Source organism: Poecile atricapillus, chromosome Z, assembly GCF_030490865.1.
Source record: "Poecile atricapillus isolate bPoeAtr1 chromosome Z, bPoeAtr1.hap1, whole genome shotgun sequence".
Taxonomy (NCBI): Eukaryota; Metazoa; Chordata; class Aves; order Passeriformes; family Paridae; genus Poecile; species Poecile atricapillus.
In genome coordinates, this window is record NC_081289.1 from 89,161,667 (window position 1) to 89,185,484 (window position 23,818).

The window sequence follows — 23,818 nt, forward strand, 5'->3', positions numbered from 1 at the left end:
TGCCCAGCATGGTTCTGGCTGGAATTGTAAGACATCTTCTTCATCTCCTAAGAGCATTTGTGAGAGTAACAACTGACTTTTGCATAGCAAGACTTTATTTTTTCAAAGATGGATTTGCTAGATAACAAGCAACCTCAGATCATATTCATCAGTTACAGCTAACTGCTTAACTGACATAGCAATGCAAAGTTCCTTTTCAGACTGCATGGCTATGATAAATAAGAGTGAATCATCTGTGTAATTGAAACACCATATGAACATCGTGGACCACATAAGGTTCATAACTTTGTCAGTATTCCAAAATTCAATTTCTGGGATTGGCAATGCTTTCTTCTGTGTAGCAGGATATACAAAGCAGGAAATCCTTGTTCCTCTTTCTCACCAGATGTAATGCCCCTTTACCTTGCAACAAGTGAATGGAAAAGATTGGAGCTTGTTTAAAAGGAATAATCTCTTAAACAGTTGCAACTGGCACTGATTTGCTGTAAGTAGTATTAAAGCTGTCTTCCTTGCTGAAACTGGGAGAGATCGTAACTGGTTGCTTGTTTCAGTGTATATGTGTGTGAAGAAGAGGCAGTAAAAGAAGTACTCCTTTGTTGGAAAAAAATGGGATTAACAGTTTTACAACACTGCCTAGCCAACTGCATTTATTCCCAGTGAAGCATCTACACTTGTACCTTGATCACATACCAAGACTGATGATTTGTTTTATAGATGATGAAAATTATGTTAATAAAACTACAGATTACAGTGCTACTATCCACAAGCACACGCTTTCCTAGGACAGTATTGTTTACTGGAAAATGAAACATTCTAACATTGATTCTAAGTTGCTTGCATAGGTTTTTGAATCAAGTCTAGCCAATCAGTGTTTCTGCTTCTCAGTTGTGGACAACTAAATACTTGTCATGCTAAACCGCTGTCTGCCAAATATTGTCAGTTTTGGGGTTTTTTTTCCTCTATACCCAGTTTTTAATTTTATTCTTTTGCATCCTTCTAGAAGTAAGAATGTTGGTTGCCATAATTTTTGAGTAGAAAACCAAGAGATTGTGATATTTGGCCATACATTCTTTTAAACCCCTGTTAGTAGTTTGTGCTAAATGTAACTGTTCTTGTAGCTGTTCTTGGTAGGCCCAAGATTCATCATTAGAAAAGAGTTTCTGGGTGTAGTTCAGTGGCAATGGAGGAGTTGAGGGCATCTGGAAATGAAGATGATAGCTCAGTAGTGAAAGATCAGCTCTTCTCTTTGTGTGATAAGCAGTTTGGGCATACAGCTTACATATTTTAGATTGCAGTCCTTCTCAGAGGTCATACTAAGCTATATGTTTGTATTGTTCCACTTGTGAAGGCTAGCAGCTGGAAACCAGAATGGGGTATTAGTTAATAGTAACCAGAGATGGAAGTCACCTAGTTTTGGTGTGCTTTTGGCATGCTTTCCTTGTTGCTGTGAACAGAAATGTAGTTGGTGCGGAGCAAAAATGAGGCTACCACAGACTAAAAAGCTTTATTTCAGATCAGTTAATAGGTAAGTGTATCTCTGTTGCTTCTTATTGGTTTACTGTCAGGGCCTATCTGATAATTTTGAGCTATTAAACATCCTAGTTCACTCTGTCTAGCTGACTACATGGTTTGGTAGTTTTGCAAATGACTACAGGTTTAGAGAAGTTTGAGTAGGACATATAAAAGAAAAAAAATGTGTGTTTTAATTGGCATAGACTATGTAAAAAGAAAATAAGATTTGTTTTAACAGTTGTGATAGGCTCATCCTTATCATGTCTTGAGGGGTTTTGGGTACATTTGAAACTCTGTGGTCATTGCCCCAATTTTCTGTTAATTTAAGGCTGAAATTTTGTTCATTCAGCTTAATATGTTTTAAAAGGAGGATCTAATTAAACTGTTTCAGTAAGCTGCAAACATTTCCTGTTATCCAGCTCTGATTTTTCCTACTGTTGTCACCCATGTCCATGTATTCTGAGGTTTTTCCAGACAACAAGGCTGCTTTTTGGCCCCTTCATTTCCTTTCCATGTGCACTTGATTAACAGTGACACCCACAGAAGTAGCTAGAGTCCTTTAGGCAGATCATTTAAAACCTTGAGCTTTAAAAGAGTAACATGTAACACAGAGAAGGGAAATCTGAATAGTTTCTGGAGAGCACAGTCCTGGATGGAAAGTAACAGAAGTACAAATGAAAAGTTTTCCTGTTTATTTTAGTAATTTATAGTGTGGAGTCAAAACCAAGAGATAGATTTAAACTTTCGTGGTAGAACATTTGTGGTCTGGTTTCTAACTGTAGTAGCAAGTAATTGTGGCTAACTAACATCCAAAAAGTTAAAAATACTACTGCAATATTTTTGCATGTGGTAAAGGATAGCACAGTCGTTTAAAAATTAATCTTGCCATCTGTGATACTTCAACGTGGAGGACATTGGTTATAAGTTTCTGTATGTTCATTAAAGGTCTGACTTTCTTCTTTTCCTCTTGCATTTTCTGCAGTTATTCCTACAAATGCAGCACAAGTATGAGCATAATGCTGGTAAATCAGAATAGAGGAGTTCTAAATCCACTTTTTACAGATTTAGTAAATTACACAGGTCAGAAGTGTACCACCCTCGTTCTTATCCATGCTGTCTTTTAAACACTTAATTTCAAGTTGCACAAATGATAAAGGTCAGTTTTGCTCCAGCGAGTAGAAGACAATGAGGCATGGATGTTCATCTGTCTGGTAAAGAATTTTGGAAAAAAACAACAGTTGAAAAAGATGAGGCCGGAGACAACATACACAGTAGTCTTGGCAGACTTCTCATTGCTACTGGTTCTGGTTTTGATAAAAATAGATAATTACAGTAGGTGATACTGGATCACAGAGCTTTTTAGAAAGACTAATTACTAGTTTTCTGATTTGGAATATCAGAGAAACTATATTTAAATTAAAAAGCTCAAGATACCTCTTGAATTTTTCTCTGGTTGCATTGAGAATGTTTCCATATCTATAATGTGGTCTTATTTTCTTTAACTGAATTGTCTTGTTTAATGCAAGAGGGAAAAGCTCAGTTAAGAAGTAGTAAAGAAAAAACAGTTGAGAAAACCATTCTGTCCATTTTAGACTGTGAAGAGTGATCTACATTTTTCAAATGGTGTTTTTAAAAAATTTCATCAAGTTAGTGTTTCACGTCCAGAAATTTGTGACTTTTATATGTCCCTAATGGCTTATAGATATTTAGCCGAATGGCAATTAGTTAGGGAGCTATGTTGATCTGTTTGTGGGTTTTTTTGACATATCAGTAAATAGTAATTTTAAAAAAAGGTGATACCAATTTCAAAGCCTCTTAGCAACCATGTAAAAAATAACTACTGTATTGATTTCTCTGATAGTTGCCCTGGAAGAATGGTAGGAGCTTAGTGGTACAAACATAATGAAATGCATTTATCAATAGACTGTGTGTTGGATAGGCTGCATAGAAGCCTACAGTAAGACGCTCTTGAAAGGGGGTCTAGTTGTAAACATTCACAGCCTCTTTTATGGATGCATGGTAGTGCAGAAATCATTAAAATAGGAGAGCAAACAAATACTACAGAATACCTGTTGCAAGAGGTAGATATTTGGAAGGAAAAGCGAGGGTAATGTCCTCTTCATTAATTTTGCAAGTTCCTTAAAAGGATGTGAAGCAAAGTCTGCTGTACATATGTTGTAGATTTTATGTAAGAGACTTTGTGAGAAATATTTTCAGAGCCTGCTGGGATATAGTCAGGATTATGGCAATTTCCCATAAGAACATGTGTTTACCAGCTACAGCTTCCTTCTGAAACACTATTAAAGAATTGCTTTCATGAAGGGTTGTTTTTTTCTGTTTGAACAGGCAGAACAAACAGGATATCTTGGTCATAATGAGCAGCATAATGAAATAACAAGTACAGTCTAATTGCAGCTTGTTTGTGTCATGATTATGCAAACAATTATTTTGATAGGTATTTCTGTTTCTACATATGCTAAAGAGCCTTGAAACCAGCGTTATCTCTCTTTTGTTCTTATCTCTGCTGAATACTTCAATGTATTAAAAGGACACTAGAATGAAAAAGCATTGAAACCCTGCCAACCTGGAAAAATGCAAAATTAGTCCTCATGTCTGCTTTGGATTTAGTTCTCAGTGTTGGATATCTTAAATTACTAGCATTATGATATCCTGTGTTTGAAATATAAATTTCCTATTACTGAGTTTGACACACATTTACAAACTAGCAAAATAATAGAAAATGAATGCTTAGAGGAAGAAGTCATTGTTAGTATAAAAACCACCAATACCGGTCCATATAACTTCAGAGACCTGCTTGAAAGAATCCCATGGGTACAGCCCTGGAAATAAGAGTCAGAAAGCACTTCTTGATCACAGAATCATAGAAAGGCCTCGGTTGGGAGGGACCTTAAAGATCATGGGTTGTGGTGGGATACACCCCAGAATAATGAGGGAACTGGCAAAAGAACTTGCCAAACTGCTCTCAGTCATTTAACAGCAGTCCTGTTTTAGTGGAGAAGTTCTAGCTGACTGGAAATTAGCAAATATAGTGCCCATTTACAAGCTTGGAAGGATAATCCAGAGAACTATAGGCTTGTCAGCCTGTCAGGTGGGAGTGGGAGCTTCAGACAAAATTTATTGGAGAAGCTGTCCCATTGAGTCATGACGTGCAGAAAGAACCTCCTTGCTTTCTAAACTCCTCATAAGAAGAGCCTGGGTGCAGCTGAATCCAATCTTAGCCCCAGATTTTGTCAAGAGTTTAAATAACTTTGTCTCACAGAATTAAAGGTGGCACATCAGATGTATATATATAAAATGTATTATTTATGATGACAAATGATCAGACAAAATATTGTTATCAGAATCTCTTAACTACTCAGTGTAAAAACTAAAACTACTAGTAGTATATAGTACAAGATAGGATAGTGCACTATATCACAGGAATTATATTAAAGTTAGCAAAAAGTAACAATTACTAAATAGTGATAGATGTAACTCACCATACCAGTGCTTGTGGGCAGATGTCTTTCTCTCAGCCTCAAGGAGTATCCTTGAAGGAGAATTCCCATTCTAGAGGAGGAAACTTCATACACACTGCAAGAAGGAATATGTTAGATGAACCTAACCACTTAAGAGTGGGCTGGACTTTTATAGTATAAAGTGATTAATTGCCAGTCACATCTGCAGTTGCCTCAGTAATCAGGACGTTAATTCGGGTTTAGTGAACCAGACTGTTTTTAGCGTAATTCAACATCAAAAGCAGCACATAGCTTCCCCTCTCAATCCACTGCTGATAGCCTTGCAAATTGGATATTGTCCAGTGGGTGAACCACATTCCAGAGCAGAGCATCCTGCTAAACATCCTAGTCTTGGTCTTGGGCAAAGTTATGGAAGAGATCATCCTGAGTGCCATTGTATGGCACATGCAGGAGAACCGGGGAATCAAGCCCATCCAGCATGGAGTTATGAAACAAAGCTCCTGCTTGGCCAGCCTGATTCACTGTGGATGACAGTGACCTGTTAGAAGTTGAAGGGAAAGCTGTGGACATCATCTATCTAGACTTCAGTAAAGCATTTGTAACCATCTCGCACAATATCCTAGAAAAACTGCCTGCTCGTGGCTTGGATGGGTGTATTCTTCAGTGGATAAAAAACAGGCTGGATGACTGGGCCCAGAGAGCTGTGGTGAATGGAGCAAATCCAGTTGTTACTTGGTCTCTAGCAGTGTTCCCCAGGGCTCAGTTTTGGGGCCAGTCCTGTTTAGCATCTTTATTGATGATCTGTACGTGGGGATTGAGGGTAGCCTCAGTGAATTTGCAGTTGGCGCCAAGTTGTGTGGGCATGTTGATCTGCTGGAGGCTAGGAAGGCTCTGCAGAGCGACCTGAACAGACTTGGTCAGTGGGCTGAGGATATTGTAGAATGTTCAGCTGCAACCCCAATGCCAGACTGTGTCCTGGGATTGCAGTAATCCCCTGCAGAGCTACAAGCTTGGGCACAGGAGGCTTGAAAGCTGCTCAGCAGTGAGGGACCTTGGGTGCTGGTTAACAGCTGGCTGAATATGAGCCCAGTGTGTTCTCATCCCGTGTACTCGGCAGTGTTGAGGCCACACCTGGAGTTCAGTTCTGGGCCCCTCACTTTAAAAAGGACATGGAGCCGCTGGAGCACATCCAGTGACAGGCAACAAGGATATTGTAAAGTCTAGGGAACGTGTCTTATGAGAAACTCCTGAGAGAGATGGGTTTGTTTAGTCTGGAGAAAAGGTTAAGAGAGGGGACCTCATGGGTCTCTACAACTCTCTGGTAGGAGTTTATGGTGAGGTAGGGCTGGTGCCTTCTGCCATGCACTGCAGTGAGAGGACCAGAGGAAATGGCCTGAGACCGAGAGGAGATTTAGCTTAAATATTAGAAGTCTGTTTCCCTGCTAGCATGGTCAGGCATTGGGATAAGTTGCCCAGGGAGGTAGTGCAGTCATCATCTCTGGAGTTGTTTAAAAGGGATTGGATCAGGTGCTGGATCATGCGGTTTAGAGTTTAGGAATTACAGTTGCAGTGCTGGGTTGATGGTTGTACTTAATGATCTTAAAGGTCTCTTCCCACCTTGGTGGTTCTGTGCCGCTGGTGATGGGGAGGGACAACCTTCACTACCTCGGGTTCCTACCATCCAACAAGGTCTTGAATAGTTCAGGGATGGGGCATCCACCACTTCTTTTCACAATCTGTTCTAATGCCTCACCAGCCTCACACTGAGTAATTTCTTCATGATATCTAATCTAAGCTTACCCTCTTTCAGTTTTAATTCATTGCTCTTCTACTGTCACTAACTTATTAATAGATCCTCTCCATCATTCTTGTAGGCTTCCTTCAGGAGCTAGAAGGCCGCAATAAGGTAATCCCTCTCTTTTCCACGTTGAGATAGAGTGAAGAACAGTGAGGCTCTTCTCCATGAAGACTTCTCCTGTGCACACTGACAGAAAAAGAGGCCATTGGCACAAAGTAAAACACATGAAATTCCATGTAAACACAAGGAAATGCTTTTTGGCTGTGAGGCTGGTCAAACACTGGCCCGGGTTGCCCAGGAACATTTTGGAGTGTCCATTCTTAGAGATATTCAGGAACCAGCTGGGTGCAGTCCTGGATTGAAACTGCTCTACCTGACCTTGGGTGAGCAGAGGGGTTGAATTAAGTGAACTCAGGCAGACCCTTTCAGCCTACGGCATTCTGTGCTTTAACTTCACCCACTCTGTGCTGCTATTTTGGGTGATAATGTTGATCTATTTGCTTGTTATTTTTGAGGATATATAAAGCTATTAAAAATGTCTTTGCTTATTTTTAATTTTTTTTTCTTTAAGAAAATGAATTTTCTCTTTTTTAAAAATTGATTTTTGTTCATGGAAAGTAGTCTTTTAATTAAGTTTTTGCTGTTACAGTTTCTTCTTGCAAATGCAGTGTTTACCTCTAGTGTCCTTTTTGAAATGATAGGAGTATTTCATTTGAGAAAATAAATTACATATCATGGAGATGGTGCTGGCCTTTTTTGTGGGAAGTGGTCATTTCATACATGTGTGGTAAGAATTTCACACTTTAAGTAGATTGCCATATTTGCAACTATTTCTTATGCCTCTGGGTGAAATGTTTCTAAATTTACAAGTAGGTTATTTCAATGAAAGTTATTATTTCTCTTGTACTAGAGATTTGAGAATTGCTATTCTCTGCACTGAGCAGAAGCACTTTATTTTAGAGTCATGCTGTCACAAAAATGTTTAATGGGAAGCCTGAACGAATCCATTTTGAGAACAAATAGTAACTGAAGATAACATGACAATAAATATGTATTCACAGCGCAGTATAAAGGTAGAAGCAGAAGCTCATTACCATTTAAATACCATTTTTAAACGAGTGAAGGGAGCAGCCCTCATGCCCAAGTAGGGTCAGTGGCTGGCAGGAAGTAGTACTCCACTGCTTAGGTAAGTGTCTTAAATGTCATGAAAGCAGCAGTAGAAATAAGTAGAACTACAGGCTGTTTTCCATGCTTGACTAGTTTGAAGGCCATTAACAAAAAAATGGCTAAGAATGAATAGTACATTGTTTTATTTAATCTTCCCTCTCAGGTAGAGCCTCTTTTTTAATATGGAAAATTACTAAATAAGGAATGAGCTTATAGACATTAATGGTTAAAGTTACTCTGTGTTCCCTATGTGCAAATACAATAGCATGTCACAGGGAAGAGGAGAGGATGCTGCTGCAGTGCAGTCAACAGAAGCTGTACCTCTGTGTGTGGTACCTCAATAAAGCAATGCTTTTCTTACTGGCCTGAGTTGACAATGGTAAGTGGCGAAGCCAGACCCAATTCCACTTCTAGTGAAAAAGTTAAGGTGTTAGAAGTTGAAGTAAATTCCACCACCTGATTTTCTTAGAGTTTGTCTGGGACTACATCCAAGGCAGAAGCTGTGTGTTTCACTCCAAACACAGTGTCCAGTGCTGCTACCATCCCACTCTGGCCTCTGTTGTCAGTAGATCACTACCAACAGCAGTATTGTAGAAACAAGTTGTGATAATGGAGTAGTGTTTATTCTTGCTCTGTCTTCTAGTGATGTTTTTGCCCAGGCTTTCCCTGCTTTCGCACCGCTATGTACAGACATTATTTACAAAGGGAGGTTGTTTGACCTGGTTTTGATCTGCATGTCAGTAAGTCCTGAAGCGTAAGAAAGAGTTAACTGGTCTGAAATAACTGAAACAGTTGCCGTATAAGCAAGATTTCAATGAGATAAGCATATTAATTTTGCTTGACTGTGGGATATTTTATAGTGAGAACAAATAACCATGTCATACTTCAAAGGGAGTAAAACCATAAATTAATCAAATACAGCCAATTAAACATTCTTGAACAGATCAGTTGACCTGTTATTTTTTTGATCCTTTCATCAAAGCTAAGCAGACAGTGTATTAGCGTATTTTCTACAGTGCTTGAATCATATGCTGCGGCAGTTTTGAAATAACAGGTATTAATTCCCAACTCCTACAGTTTCTTTTTCAAGGCTAATTGAAACAAACAGCTTTATTTTTCTAGGCCACTTCAAAATGCTCAAGTGCATATTTCTGGGTGAATGCTTGGAGTCCACGTTTCTTTATGCTTGAATATTGAAGGAATATAAAACTATTGGGTGGAAAAAATGTGGTTTTTTGTAAGAAATATGAGGTGGTTTGCAGTGAGCAGATGCCTTTCCAGTTGGCTTACAGTAAAAACAACTCTTCAGTTAGTCAGATCACCCACTAGCCTGAACATTATTTTCTTCTTGTTAGGTTGCTGTGTAATTTTGAAATGAAGGAGTAGAATCACCCTCTTTTAATATAAAGTGTAATGGTTGTTCATGAGACAACTAAATGGACCAGAATTTTAAAAAATCAAGAAGGAAATGCTTCCAACTGCCAAATAGACACTCCTTGCCCTAAGGTGGGTAGCATCTTAGTGACACAGATCAATGGCAAAGCTTGTTTGTATGTTACTGCAGCTCAGATGTCATCCTTAGGGTAACACTTGCAGGAAGTTATCTGAAGCATTATTCAGTGTGCTAAAAAATCCCAAAAAACCAAGGAGCTGCATCTTAATAAGCATGCTTTATTTTCATGCTGTGTATGCTGACACACATCTTACAGACTACATGTGTCAGTCTTTGTAGAAGTTGAATATATTTGATGTTAAGATGCCTGAGGTTGTGATGAATTTTCCATTAATTTCATGGAAGTAGAAGAGTAGGTGAACCATATACTATTACCTCCTTCCACATGACTTCTTCAAAATCATAGAATCATAGGGATTTTGAAAGGCCATCTAGTCTAAATCCCTTGCAATGAGCAGGGACATCTTCAGCTAGATCAGGTTGCTCAGAGCCCAGTCCAACCTGCCCTTGAATGTTGTCAGGGATAGCTGGCATATGACGAATTGTCAGCTTGTTCCAGTGTTTTACCGCCCACATTGCAAAAGAAGTATTCCTTATGCCTAGTTTGAACTATTATGTTTTGTTCTATCACTATAGTCTCTAATAAAAATCTGTCCCTGTCCCTGTCTTTCTTGTAAGCCCCCTCTGAAATTGAAAAGCTGCAGAAATGTCTCCTTGGACCCTTCTCTTCAGATTGAACATCCCTGACTCTCTTAACCTTTCCTCTCCCTCTAAATTATTTTCATGGCCCTCCTGTAGACCCCCTCTAAAAGGTCCTTTCCTGTGCTGAGGACCCCAGAACTGGTCACACAATTTGAGCTGAAATCTCAAGAGAACAGAGTAGAGGGGCAGAATCCCCACCCTTGACCTGATGGTCACACTGCTTTTGATTTGGACATGTTTGGCTTTCTGGGCTGTTCATTGTGCATCTCTCTTAAGACTCCATGTGATTCAATAATAGAATCATAGAAGTGTAGAAAATCCCAAGTCAGTAGATAAGCACAAGGATCATCAAAGTCCAGCTCCAAGCCCTGCACAGGACACTCCCAGGAATCACAACGTGTATCTGAGAGCATTTTCCAAATACTTCTTGAGCTCTGTCAGGCTGGTGCTTTGACCATTTCCCTGGGGAGCCTGTTCCAGTGCCCAACCACTGGAAAAACCTTTTCATGATACCGAACCTAAACCTCCCCTGACAGAGTTTCATGCCATTCTCCTGAATCCTGTCACTGGTCACCACAGAAAAGAGATGAGTGTCTGCCTCTCTGCTTCCTGTCATGAGGGAACTACAGAACTGGAATGAGGTCTCCCCTCAGTCTCTTCCAGGCTGAAGAGGCCAAGCAACCTCAGCTGCACCTCCTATGGCTTCCTCTCAAGACCCTTCACCATATTGATGTTCACTCTTTGTTCACTTTCTAATAGGTCCTTATATTGTAGTGCCCAAAACTGCACACAGGCCTCAAGGTGAGGTCCCAGTGCAGAGCAGGGCAGGGCAGTCCTGCCAATGACTGTCAATATGGATGAACATGCATTCTCAGGGTCTGGGTATATAACCAGCAGAAGTTCAACTACGTTTGGCCAGGAACAAATACATTTGTTCTTATCTTAAAGCAGTCCTCTATGTACACTGGTTTCATTAGGAACAGAACTGAGCTCAATATTTAGGACTGTTCAGGGCTATAGCTGGATTGTTTCTGTGCGTCTGGAATGCAGAGATTTTCTGAAGTAAAATTTTACAAACAACATATTGTGGTCTTGGAAAATCGTGCTTTGCTGAGTTCAGTCTTCCTGTCCTATCAGTGTAGCTTGTGCACTGATAGTACTTGAGTGGTGATTATAAGCAGTGCTTTTATTTCTACTTGCCATAGAAGTATCGTACTATTATGAATTGCTGTTGTGAACTTTTAAACTCCAGAGTATTCCTGAATAAATGCAATAAGGGATTAGGTAATCCTGATTGCAGAATATATTCCTTTACTGAAATAAATCACATAATTTTTCAGCTTCACTATGACAGCTTTTTTTTTCTTCAATAAATTGTTACTTAAAATTCATCTTAACTCTTTAATATCTCGTACCACTCCTATTGAGCCTTCCTCTTACATTTTTGTGTTTAAAATCTGACTTAATAGGTAATTTCTATGACAAGTTGTTGGAAAAATGTTGCATCACACAATTAGAAAAAATACTTTGGGAGATCTAGAGGGTAACAAAAGTTGGTTGCACAGTGCAGTTCAGAGTACATTATATTAATCACAAACTCATATACGACTTAAAAATATCAACACAGTCTAGCCATGTATCATGTTGCCAATTTATTTGAATGAAAGAAGTTAAAGCAGTACACTTGCTAAGGAAATGAGCCTCAATTTGAGCTTCAGTGACGCTCTTGGTATTCCTGAAATCACATTGCTTAAAAATGTATTGATTATATCCAAGTAATTTTCACTTTAAGAGATGGTGAAGATAATAGAAATATGAGTTAGAAGCTGGGGTCTTCTAAGACTGCATATATATATAGTGTTAAATTTAAACAGTTGCTTGTACTTAGATGATCATGGTAGGTCCCTTCCAACTCAACTGTTCTTTTATATTCTAATGAAACTGTATGCTTCCTATGTCCTTGATGCTTTCTACGTCTTTGATGCTTTCTCCTTGACTTCTGCATTTGTCACCTGCAGAGGCACCATCTGTATTTAATGAATAAAGATGTTGTCTTGGGGAATCTTCTGCAAAGGTTCAAATGTGTTCTCGTCCAGGCCCCACTCATGAAACAGCTGTAGACAACTGTAGAGTGACCATGCAATCCCTTTCTGGAATAACATGTAATCTTTAGTAGGAGACAGCACACAGCCAAGTACCAGGGAACATACGAAGGGATGGGATAGCTAGAGAGGTGGTAGTGTTAGCCCAGAGTAGCTCTGCTAGGATCCAGCAACTAAGCTTTCTTGCCTTCATTCAGCAGCCGAGTTCTCACATCCCCCAGTTATGGCAATGCTCTCGGATGTACAGTCCTTCTTTCAACACATTGTGTATTAAATAGAGGTGGAAGGCCAAATAAATTTTTGATACAACTTAGGTGTTACAGTAGAATATGAGGATGGAGGAACTGAATTCAGTTTTAGGCATTTCCTAGTGCTGATGTCCCTTCCTCAACAGTAGATTTTAATTGTGTGCTTGGCTTTTCATTGCATGCTGAATAGATTTAACATAATGTAATGGTACATTGTTCTATTTGTTTGAAAGTGAAGAAATGTGGGGTTATGATCTTGGTATTTCTTAATGGTAGGGATTAAAAGTCAGATGCCTACCAGATTTCAAGCAGTAGTTGAAACACATACTGTGTGCTTAAATTAAAGATGTAAAGTCTTTCATTTCTGCCCACAGATCTTGTCATTTTGAGCTAGTATAGCTCCTGATGCTTAGGAAAGGAGCATATGTTTATTTTGTTATCTTAGACCTATAATTGAAAAATGTAACCTTATCCCCTAATTAAAAAGCAACTGTCATGGCATTCTGGCATTTAAAGCCTAAATCTTTAATATTAACTGCGCTAAAAGAAGTATTTTACATCTGATTCACTTTATATTTGATTGAAAGTTTAAGTAAATCCTCAAATATATTGTTAAAGTAGTTCTGACATGTGGAAAATGAAATCCCATGTGGCATTTAGGAGGATTTCTTTGAGTTACGACTGAAATAAAGATTTAATTGACAGCAGATCTTTTATTGTTATTTGTTCTTGGTTTTTATGGATCCATAAATAATTAAAATTATGCATTTTCAATTACTTGTTTTATTTTGGCTCAGTAAAGGACATTTTCCATGTGCTCCCTCTTGGATTTAGCCTTTCACATGCTATGCTGACACTGCTTTTGTCTGAGATACTGGATCAGTTTGCTTTTGAAGCTACTGAATTCACTACAGCCTTGTGGCAAAGGCATCACTACAAATTAGGTATGCTGTTTTGTTCCACAGTTTTGCATTGAGCGGTCAGAACAAGAACCTGAACCTGGTGTTTGCACACATTCTGCCTCCTATATCAGTCTCCTCATTCACTCAGTTAATTGCCTGACAGCAAGTGCTCACCACAGGGCCTTGTTCTGCCCTATGAGCACTAGTATGGGTTATGTGATAGAGCTGATCTGACTCTTAAAGCATTCCTGCCATTCTTACATCAAGGCTACTTCATCCTCAAAAGGCACACCAGCCCCTAGGGATTGCTGGTGGTGTGGCTGTTTGTTTGAGAGTGTATGGAGAGGAAAATCCAGTGCTTGATCTACCTTAGAAACTAAATCTGTGAACAGTTGTAAGCATTACATCTGTTGGTAATATGTGCCATCAATCCAGAGTGTTTTTTTAGTGTTTGCAGAAGTTGATGAATTTGTTCCCTGCATCTAATACTTCATTGGTACTATTATTACTAATATTAGTATTATACGGGAAGTTGCTCTTTTTGTCCCTTTTTTCCCCTCATTCATCTGATTATATTGGTTATTAGCAGCAGTATTTGAGCTCAGGTGTCTAGTTTTAGCTGAGAAGGAAAGCAGCAGAGGAAATCTGTTTTGAAAAGAAAACAGTGATTGTTGCTTGTGTTTGAAAAGTAGAAGGATGAGTTTGGTTCCAAGTACTACTATCTGTTGAAATGCAACATACACAATATGTTATTGTACCAATAATGCTAGTATTACCCCATTTCTGTGTAGTAGTTTTTAGCTTGATTTCTCCTTGTGAGCTGGTTCACAAAATTGTAACAAGCCACTTTTTTCCGTGAGTATATATGGGTGATGTTTATGTGGTTTTCTTCTCTTAGTTGTGAATTCTGAGAGCCAACCAGATTTCTTTAACCTGTATAAAACATATATGTGTGTGCATATGTCTCTCTGCAAGCCAAATTGCCAGACAGGAAATGCCCTTTTGGAGGTTAAAATTTAGTGGAATATTAAATTACTGGCTTCTGATATATGGTTAGGAACATTTATAGGTTAAATGTCAGACATTTCTGCTGACAAGCTGGAGACAGTCATCTGTATTGCTTTGATGTTGATACTGGAAACACATTATTAATCTCATGTCAGCTGTTGCTGGCAGTTGCGATTTTGGTTGCAATTATTTCTACCTTGAATTTGGCCAGTTGTGCTTATGATCCTCCTCTGAATCCTATTCAGATTGGTTTTGCTTCTGTTTGTGTGCTGGATTCAGCCATCACAAAGCTCTCAAAATAGTCACAGCTCTGAGTACCATCCTTATCACATGGTTTGGATTATGCATGGTGGAGTTCTACTGTGAAGAATCATGTCCAAAAAGTACACCTTTTGCATAAAACTCCAAATATAGTAATGAGAAATCTTATTTAATCATTATAATGGAATTGAGGTGCTGCTCAATTTTACTTTGTTAAGAAAAAAATTAAAATCTTGTAGTGAAGTGAATACTTTAGTCTCTTGCCCCTTCTTTTCATATAACTGAGCACTATTTTCAGAAAGCTTTCCATAGAGAAAATGACTGTTTTGGTTATTGACTTCCTCTTCAGCCTTTTTGTGTTTCGTAGTCTTTGAGTTTTGAAAAGACAGAAGGTAACATTTTGGGGAAGTAATGATGCAGGACTGTGGACTGACTTCATGGGTTTTATACATCACTATGTGGAATGAAGTCCTTTTGTCAGCTATGCATGGATACAGCAGATTTCTTTTGCTTCAATGGCTTCTTCCAATTTGGAGTGAAAAAATAAATTTGAAAGATTGAGATCTTTCTGTTTGAAATATTGAGATATATGGTAACCAGGAATAATAGTTACTAAATAGTTTACTAAAGCTATGGAGTTTTTTTTAACTAGAGTTTTTATAAGCTGAATAATTTTTGAAGTGACTAATTTAATTTACTTTTAAAAAATTATTTCAAAATTTTGTTTTTTAAAAAAATTATAAATTAATTTTAACTGAATAACTTCAGTTTTTGTTGAAAATTAAAACTGTGGGTCACTTTTTGATTCTTCCTTACATGACGTGTTTCAAGTAGCTGTATTTGTCTCTTCTGTTGACTTTTAAATATAGTGGTTGGGCAGCTTTAAAGCCATTTAATTCCAGTGAAAAACAGAAACTCATTGAAGCTTTGATTTGTTTTCAGAATATTTCTATGTTATATGGTCCATATATGTTTTTAAACTTATATTTTAATGCTCATTCGTACTTCATACATTTATCTCCTTATGTAGTAACACAGTCCTTTAATTTGTGTAGGACAGTGCATGCAGAATCATACAATCATACAAAAATATTCTGAGTTGGAATGGGACCACGAGGATAATAGAATCCAGCTTTCTACACAGAAAGCCTCAGGAGGCACACCATGTGTCTGAGTGCATTGTCCAGATAAACCTCCAAGTTTGTCAGGCTTGGTGCTGTGACCACTTCCCTGGACCTGCTCCAGTGCCCAGCCACTCTCTGGTAGCTGGCATATGCAGTCAGAATTTGTCAAATACATTTGGCACAGGCAGTCAGCTTTTGTCTTATGGCAAAAACTGATTATAATTTGGTTTGAGCTGATGTTCATAGTCACAGTGATAGGCTCCTGCTTCTCTGGAGAGAGGTTGCAAGTCTTGCCTACAAACTGCTTCTGCATGGTCTCCATCCTCCACATGCTCACAGGTCCTGCAAAGACCCTGTTCCAGCATGGACTGTCCATGGGATCACAGCATCCTTCGGGCTTCCAGCTGCTCTGACTTGGGATCCTCCACAGGCTCCTCCATGGGCTGCAGGGGCACAGCTGCCCTATCGTGGCCTTTCCAGCTCTGGCAACTGAACCCCCTTGTCCCAGTCCTTCACTGAACTTGGTGTCTGCAGGGGTGTTGCTTTCATATTCTCTCTCCTCTCTCCTGACTGCTGTTACTATCACAGTAACTTGTTTCCTTTTCCTAAATCTGTTATCCCAGAGGTGCTGCCACCATCACTGGGGGACTCAACTCTCATCAGCAGTGGGTCTGTTTTGGAACTGTCGGGAACTAGCTCCATCAGACACAACAGAAACTTCTAGCATCTTCTTTCAAAAGCCAACCCTGTAAATCTCCCACTACCAGAATCTTGCTTTGGCAATCACTGCACTTTTCCGCAATTAAGCTGTAATGTCTACCAAATACATAAATCTTTCAAAAATATAGTGACATTATATGTTTTTTGCTAAGGCAAATCTGCAGTGCAGAAGTTTGTAGAGTTGAACGTGTAATGCATTTTCAAAATAGCTATTTCCTTTTATTGTCAGGCTTTTGTCTGATTTTAGTGGGTCCCTCTGAGAATAAACTTAGCATTTGTGAATGTGCAAAATAAAAAGCTTCTGATGAGTTTCACAATAGAGACACTTACGGTTTTACCTTTCTGTAGTCTTGTCTTTTCCTACTGCTTCACTCAAGTCTAACAGTCACAATGAGAGAAAATTGTAGGTAGCTGAGGTTGTTCTTGCATGTCCTCCACAGTGTCACCACACAATTGCTTGGATAGTAGAAGTGAGAAAATCTTTGGGTTGAGATCCAAGACAGTTTAGTAGGAAAGGCAAAAGCTTTTTATGCATGCAAGCATAGCAAAGTAAGGGATTAATTCACCATTTCACATAGGTAGGCAGGTGTTTGGGCATCTCCAGGAGAGCATGGCCCCGTCATGCATAACACTGAGCTGGGAAGATGCAAATTCCATCACTCCTTTTCCTTTCCTCCAGCTTTCTATGCAGATCATGATGTCATCTGCTGTGGAATATCTCATTGAGTCAGTTGGGATCATCTGTCCTGGCGGTCCCAGCTCCTTTTGCACTCCCCCACAGATTGGGAGGGGTAAGGAGCAGAAATCTTTGGCTCTGTGTATGTCTTGCTCAGCAGTAATGAAAGCATCCCTGAATTATCAACTCTGTTTCCCGCACAAATCCTAATCCCAGCCCTGTATTATCTACTGTAAAAAAAGAATTAAGTCCACCCCTGCCCAAACTGGAACATTCACATAATGAGGAAATGATGCTGATAGTGCTTTGGTAACATGGTGAGAAACAAAAATATGCTTTCCATCTATTTCAACATAGTACTGCAGTTTTGCTTACTGGTTCTCTTTCTCATAGCTTCTCAAGAACAGGTGTATTAAGATCAGCTTTGTGCTTGGATAGTGTGTTGTTAGGGAGATTAATTACTAGGATTTTGTCTGACACTCACAGAAAGGCATTTTTTTACAGACCCCATATCCTAGGACATTTTTAAATGCATATGAAAGTTTCACACAGTGATTCCATTTAGGTCTGCACAGCTGATTTCATTATTCATAAACATATTTCTTGGTAGTTGTCATATGAATAAATTGGTTTTTTTTTCCTTAAGTTGATTCCTTTGTTATGTGCAAGTACTGGAGAATTTAATTTTCTTCTATAATAATACTTAATCCTTATGTACTGACTCACGATACTTAAAAATGCACTGTGCTTTTGTTTTTCAGCTTCCTTTAAAATACCTTCCTTTTCTACTTCTGTTTCACTCATCTGTACTGATAACACACACCTTCATTGTAGTTAGGATTGACAGTGAGGGGTTTATTGTCTTTGATCTTCTGATTGTTGAACCTTCAATTTATTCAGATCTAATAATGACTTTTCCAGCCAAATTTCTTGCTTTGCAAGAGAATTTGCTCTTCTTTTCTTCTTGCTGTAAGAAAATGGTTAATGCCCCTGATAATTAGTGCACGTGATATAATTCTGGTGTTGAATTCTTTGCCATTCTGGGGGATGTGCACTCAGAGCCTGAGGGATGGTAAACCATTAATCTGTAAAGCACTGGCTGCATTGTGTCTTAGTCTGCTTGTAAGCAGAGATAAGATGTGATAGGATTTTGTTGTCTGTGCACAGCAGAATCTCAATTCTTTGCTGCCATCTTGGGCAGAGGAAAAGTACGGTAACAGGAGTTGCTGTGAGTAAATGTGTCATCCTTATGAGAAGGCACATCATTAACACAGCTATAGTTGCAAGGGCATGAGTGTGTTCAACACCTTAGGTCTTTATACCTTTATGGAACTTCTGGAGGGACTAACTGATGCTGAACCAAGTATTTTTTCCTTCTATTTCAAGTAGCACTTAGCTATTCTCCCAAAAAATTGAAATGTCTGCTACACAATATGCACAGCAGAGATGGCAAATTGTATTTATCTTCCAAAATTGTTATGCAACACTTTACTAGTTGAATGTTTCAGTAATGTAACAACTATATGAAAACTCTGCTGTGTGATTTTAGCTCTCTAAAGACAACACATTTCTCTTTTCTTAATTAGGTTTTTACTAATGTGCTGACTCACCCAAAATGTCCATAAGAGAATAATGGAAGCCCCTGAATACCTTGATTTGGATGAAATAGATTTTAGTGATGATATATCGGTAAGTACAAGTCTTATTTTATTTGTTCAAGTTGAGACAACCTTACATACCTGTTGTGATGTAAAAAGCAACACTGTTTTTAAAATCCACGCTTCTTTTTACTTCATATAAAGGAATATTTAGATAGTTGAATCTAGAATAAAAGTCAGATATTTTGTAAAGGAAGGCTCTCTAAAAAGCTTGGAATGAGAACTTGATTCCTCTCCATCAGGTCGTAAAAGTTACTTGTAGACATAATTGATAAATTAGTTTCATTTCTGGGTTGCTTCTCTCCTGTATTGTCCTGAATGAGGTATACGTGCTGCTGTGCTAGTTTTAGACACCAAAATTGTAAGCTGTTTTTTTTTAATCAAGTGTATTTCAGCTGTAAAAAAACTGCTTCTCTCACCTTTGCCCTTTCCACCAGTAGCTATTTCCTAGTACAGCTTGATTTTATCAACAGGTGATGTGGTAGTGTACAGAAAGAGATAGAAAGACTTCAAGGGATTCATAGGCAGCAGTGATCCTTAGTGTCAGAAATAAAAGCCCTAACTGCAAGCAAAAGTACTGTGTTACTGCCAGTGTTTCTGCTTTTTGTGCAGTAGAGTTGTTCATATGTTCAGTGTTTGATAAAAAATAGACTTGAATACATAAATTAAATCTCCTACAAGAGAATTTATTAATTCAGTTTTCAGATGAAAGTATGCCACAATCTCCTTCCACATGTTTCATAGTTTTAAAGTAATTTTTTTTTTATTTTTTTGTACAAAGGGCCTGGTTTTCCCGTTAGCATTTGTGACTCTTGATTTATTTTAAAACATTCCAGATGCTTTATTCACTGACAAATTCCTTTTGAAGAGAATTTTTTTTTCTACCTATTGTACTGTTGAATTTTTATTAAAGCGGAATGTGGCAAATGCCCAAAATATTACAAGACAATGGGCCAATATTGAGTAAATACCTTATTATGGGCAACTTTCTTTATATTACTATTATATGCCAGATTATGTCCTGGTATTTGTTTCTATACTCAGTTTAGTAAAACTGTAAAACATAATAGATGTAACCTTTCCCTGTCCCTCCCATTGTGGCTGTTGCTGCATACTGGTGGGTTAGGTTACTCACTTTTCTGCTGAACAGCTCAGGCTTCCTACTTTAATAGGCTGTTCTTTCAGTGGATGCTGAACATTAAATAAAAAATCATCACAAATAATTGAGGTAGCAGTGCTGCTCCCTGCTTAAGCAGGTAAGAGGACAAAGGATTTGTTGCCAGTACCCAGATCAACAAGCGAATTCATGTTTACTTTAGTGCTGTAATCATATCTCATCATACACAGTTTAGAAATACCTGACCTTCACATTATCATTAGCCTGCTCTGTAAGAGCAGCTGCATAGCATCTGTATTGGCAAATTATATTATTCATGTTAGCCCTCTGGTTCTAATCCAGTGCAGAAAAGTGACTAATAGTAATGCAACAAGAAGGCTGTTAAAATTATGCACTTACAAATGTACCTCATTTAGAAAGCCACTGTTTGTAGTCCAGACACTTGTCATCCATTTCAGCAAAGCTGACCGAAGTGTGATAATAAAAAAGATAGACAGAAGGAAAGGAGTTTCTTTTAAAAGGCAAGTATTTATGTAAGTAAGGGAAACTGGGGGGAGTTTGTTTGGCTTTTGTTTTATTTTCCTTTGTGGGGTTTTTGGTTGGTTGGTTGCTTGGTGTTTTTTTGGGGTTTTTTGGTTGGTTGGTTGCTGTCGTTACATTTGTACATGAGAAGAGGAAACTATATTTCTCCAATATCCTGGAATCCTAGAATGGTTTTGGTAGGAAGAGACCTTCAAAGGTCATTCAGTTCCTATCTCCCTGTCCCTTAGGCAGGGAGACCTTCCACTAGATAAGGTTGCTCTAAGTCTCCTTGTGATGGGTTGACACTGATTGGTCGCCAGGTTCCCACCTGTCACTCCTACTCCATAAGGAAGATTGTTCTTTAAGGAGAGAGACACCACTCACCCATTAGTGCCATGGGGAAAAAAAACCAACAACTTTGGCAATACTAATTTTTTGCTAATCAAATAGCACAGCATGATGAGAAACAAGGACAAATCTAAAGGCATGTTTTCCCCACCTCTTCCCTCTTTGTAGTCTCAGCTTCACTCCTGAGTGCTTTGCCTTGCCACCTTGATAAGCACAGGGGGATGGGAATGGATGGAGTTTGCATTCAAGTTATGTACCAGTTTGAAAGCAAACCAGTGGGAGATCCCAAGTCAGAAATACAATTTAATAGGAAAATTAAAATAAATTCAATAATACAGAAACACTGACAGAATCAGAATACAACCAGACACCCTTTTGGTCTGGGTGTTGGTAGCAGTGTGATTAAATGGTGGCTGCAGTCCTCCTGGAGTGACAGATGTGGTTGTGTTGAAGCAGTGATCCTGTAGAAGGGCTTGATCTTCCTCTGAAGATCCAGTGGTGGTTATGGAGCTCTTGTCCTCTGGGAATTCAGTGAATAAGGCTGCCTGTTGTGTTTCAAACCTCAGATTATATCCAGGTGGGAATGTTTGGTTCCTCCCACTGGATGGAGCAGAGGTGATGTATTTTTATCAGTCATACAGTAAGACTCGATGGCCCATTAAGAGAAGATATCCCCCTGGAGTTATCTGGGAGGAGTCATGAATAATAAGATAAGAAACACTGCCCAACCTGGTTTTAACAGCTTATGACGATCATGATAGAATATGTACTTTTGGGTGCATCTTACATTGCAACCTAGAACAGGTTATCAGAGTGTCTCTGCTGTTCCCTCCTCATCCTCTTCATGCCTGCACCAGCATGGGGTCCCATCACATACTGAAGATAGTTCTCTGTGAACTTCTCCAGTGTTAATTCTTCACAAGGACCACAGTTTTTCAGGGACTGCATCAGGATACAACCCTTCAGGAACAGAGTACTCCAGCATGAGTCTCACACAAGGGTCACAGTTCCTGCCAGGAAACCTGCTCCTATGTGGTCTCCTGTCCACAAAAATTAGTTCCTGTCAGGAGCCTGCTCCAGCAGTGTCTTTCCACAGGCTGCAGGTTTCTTCAGGTCACATCCACATACTCCAGTGTGAGGTCCTCTATGGGCTGAAGGCTGGATATCTGCTATACCATGGCATTCTCCTGTGACTGCAGGGGAATCTCTGCTGCAGTACCTGTCTTCCCCTGCTTCTTCACTGACCTTGGTGTCTCATATTTTATTGTTCCTATCCCAGCTGATCTAACTTCAGTGGTTTTTACCCTTTCTTAAATCTGTTATCCCAGAGGCGCTACCAACATCTCTGATGGTCTCAGCCTTTACCAGTGGCCAGTCCTACATGGAGGCAGCCTCTGCTCTTAGTTTTCCACCCAAACCAAACACAGTTCTGTGTGGTGGGCATCCACAACTTCTCTGGGCAATCTGTTACAGTGTCTCACTACCCCCATTGTAAGAATGTACTTGTTGTATTCAATCTAAATTGATGTTCTTTCATTTGCCCCTTGACCTGCAACTACAGTCCCTGGAAAACAGTCTTTCTATATTTTTCTCATAAGCCTCCTTCTTATGGAAGGCCATAAGAAAGTCTCCCTGGAGCCTCCTGTTCTCCAGGATGAAGAATCCAAGCTCTCAGCCTTACTTCACAGAAGAAATGGTCCAGCCCCCTGGCTGTTTTCATGATCTTATTCTGGATGCACTGAGCAAATCCATGTCTTTTTTGTCCCAGTGACCGCTGAGCCGAAGGCAGTACTCCAGGTGGATTCTCCCAAGAATGAAATCCGTGGGAGGAGCACGTCCCTTACTCTGCTGGCCAGACTTTTTGTGTAGCCCAGGATATGACTGACTTTCTGGTCTGCAAGTGAGCATTTCCAGTTTATGTCAAATTGTTCATCCTTCAGTATGCCAAGTCCTTCTCTGCAGGGCTGCTCTCAATATCCAAGTGTGTGTGGATACTGGGCATTGCTCTGACACATGGACACAGGGACATGGGATCTTGACCTTGTTGAACTTAATGAACTTCACACCACAACCCATCCCAAGTTCCGTCTGGATGGCATTCCATTCCTCCAGTAAATCAAGCACTCAGCTTGGTGTCGTGTGAAAACTTGCTGAGAGTGCACCGAAGCTTATCATTTATGTCCTTTACAAAGGTATTAAATGCTATTGGTTGCAGTATGCATCCTTGAGGGACACCACTCATTGCTGAGTTTCCCTTGGAGATCGAGCTGTTGATTGTAACTCATTGGATGTGGCCAATTCCTTGTCCATCTGTCAAACCCATATCTCCCCAAATTAGAGGCAAGGAGGTTGTACTTTGATACAGTATGCCAAAGGCATGACAGAAGCTGAGGCAGATGACATCTGTAGCTCTCTCACTCCATTGTAGGATGCCACTATCTTAGTCAAGCACAATTTTCCCTTTGTGAAGCCATGCTGGCTATCTCTAATCACCTCTCTGCTATCCCTGTGTTTCAGCATAACTTCTAAGAGGATCTGTTCCATGATCTTACTGGGCACTGAGGCATGGCTGACCTACTAGTAGTTCCTGGGGCCCTTTTTTTCATCCTTATTAAAAGAGAATATGATATTCACTTTTTCCCAGTCATTGGAGACTGACTGCTTTGACTGTTAAAATATTATTGAGAGTGGCTTAACAGTTATGTCTACCATCTCCATCAGGGTTCTGGAATGCAAATATGATGCTTATTTTATAAACTAAGATGGTTCCATTCTTGATCTAAATGATATATTATATTTTACTGTAGTTCAGAGAGCAGAATAGGTTTCTGGGGCTCTTGTTTACGTTAAGGAAAAGTAATAGTCTGTCTACAGTGATGTTAAACAACCCAGCTGAATATTTTCATTTATTTCTTCATTAATAACTGCTCACAGAAAAGAAGGGGAAGAAAAGACCTTTAGGTTGCATTAAATAGATACATTATCAAATATATGTTTTATGCTTTCACCTTTTTCCTGTAT

The 23,818-nt window shown here is 39.2% G+C and overlaps 1 protein-coding gene across 3 annotated transcripts in view; it reads left to right on the plus strand.

Moving 5' to 3' along the window:
- SNCAIP (synuclein alpha interacting protein) overlaps positions 1-23,818 on the plus strand; it is a 93,294-nt gene that overhangs the window by 17,321 nt on the left and 52,155 nt on the right. For all 3 annotated transcript variants that reach the window (XM_058827858.1, XM_058827860.1, XM_058827859.1), the window contains exon 2: positions 18,739-18,841. In XM_058827858.1, coding sequence (XP_058683841.1) covers positions 18,785-18,841 — 57 coding nt within the window. In that variant the 5' untranslated portion in view covers positions 18,739-18,784. The remainder of the gene's footprint in view (positions 1-18,738; positions 18,842-23,818) is intronic.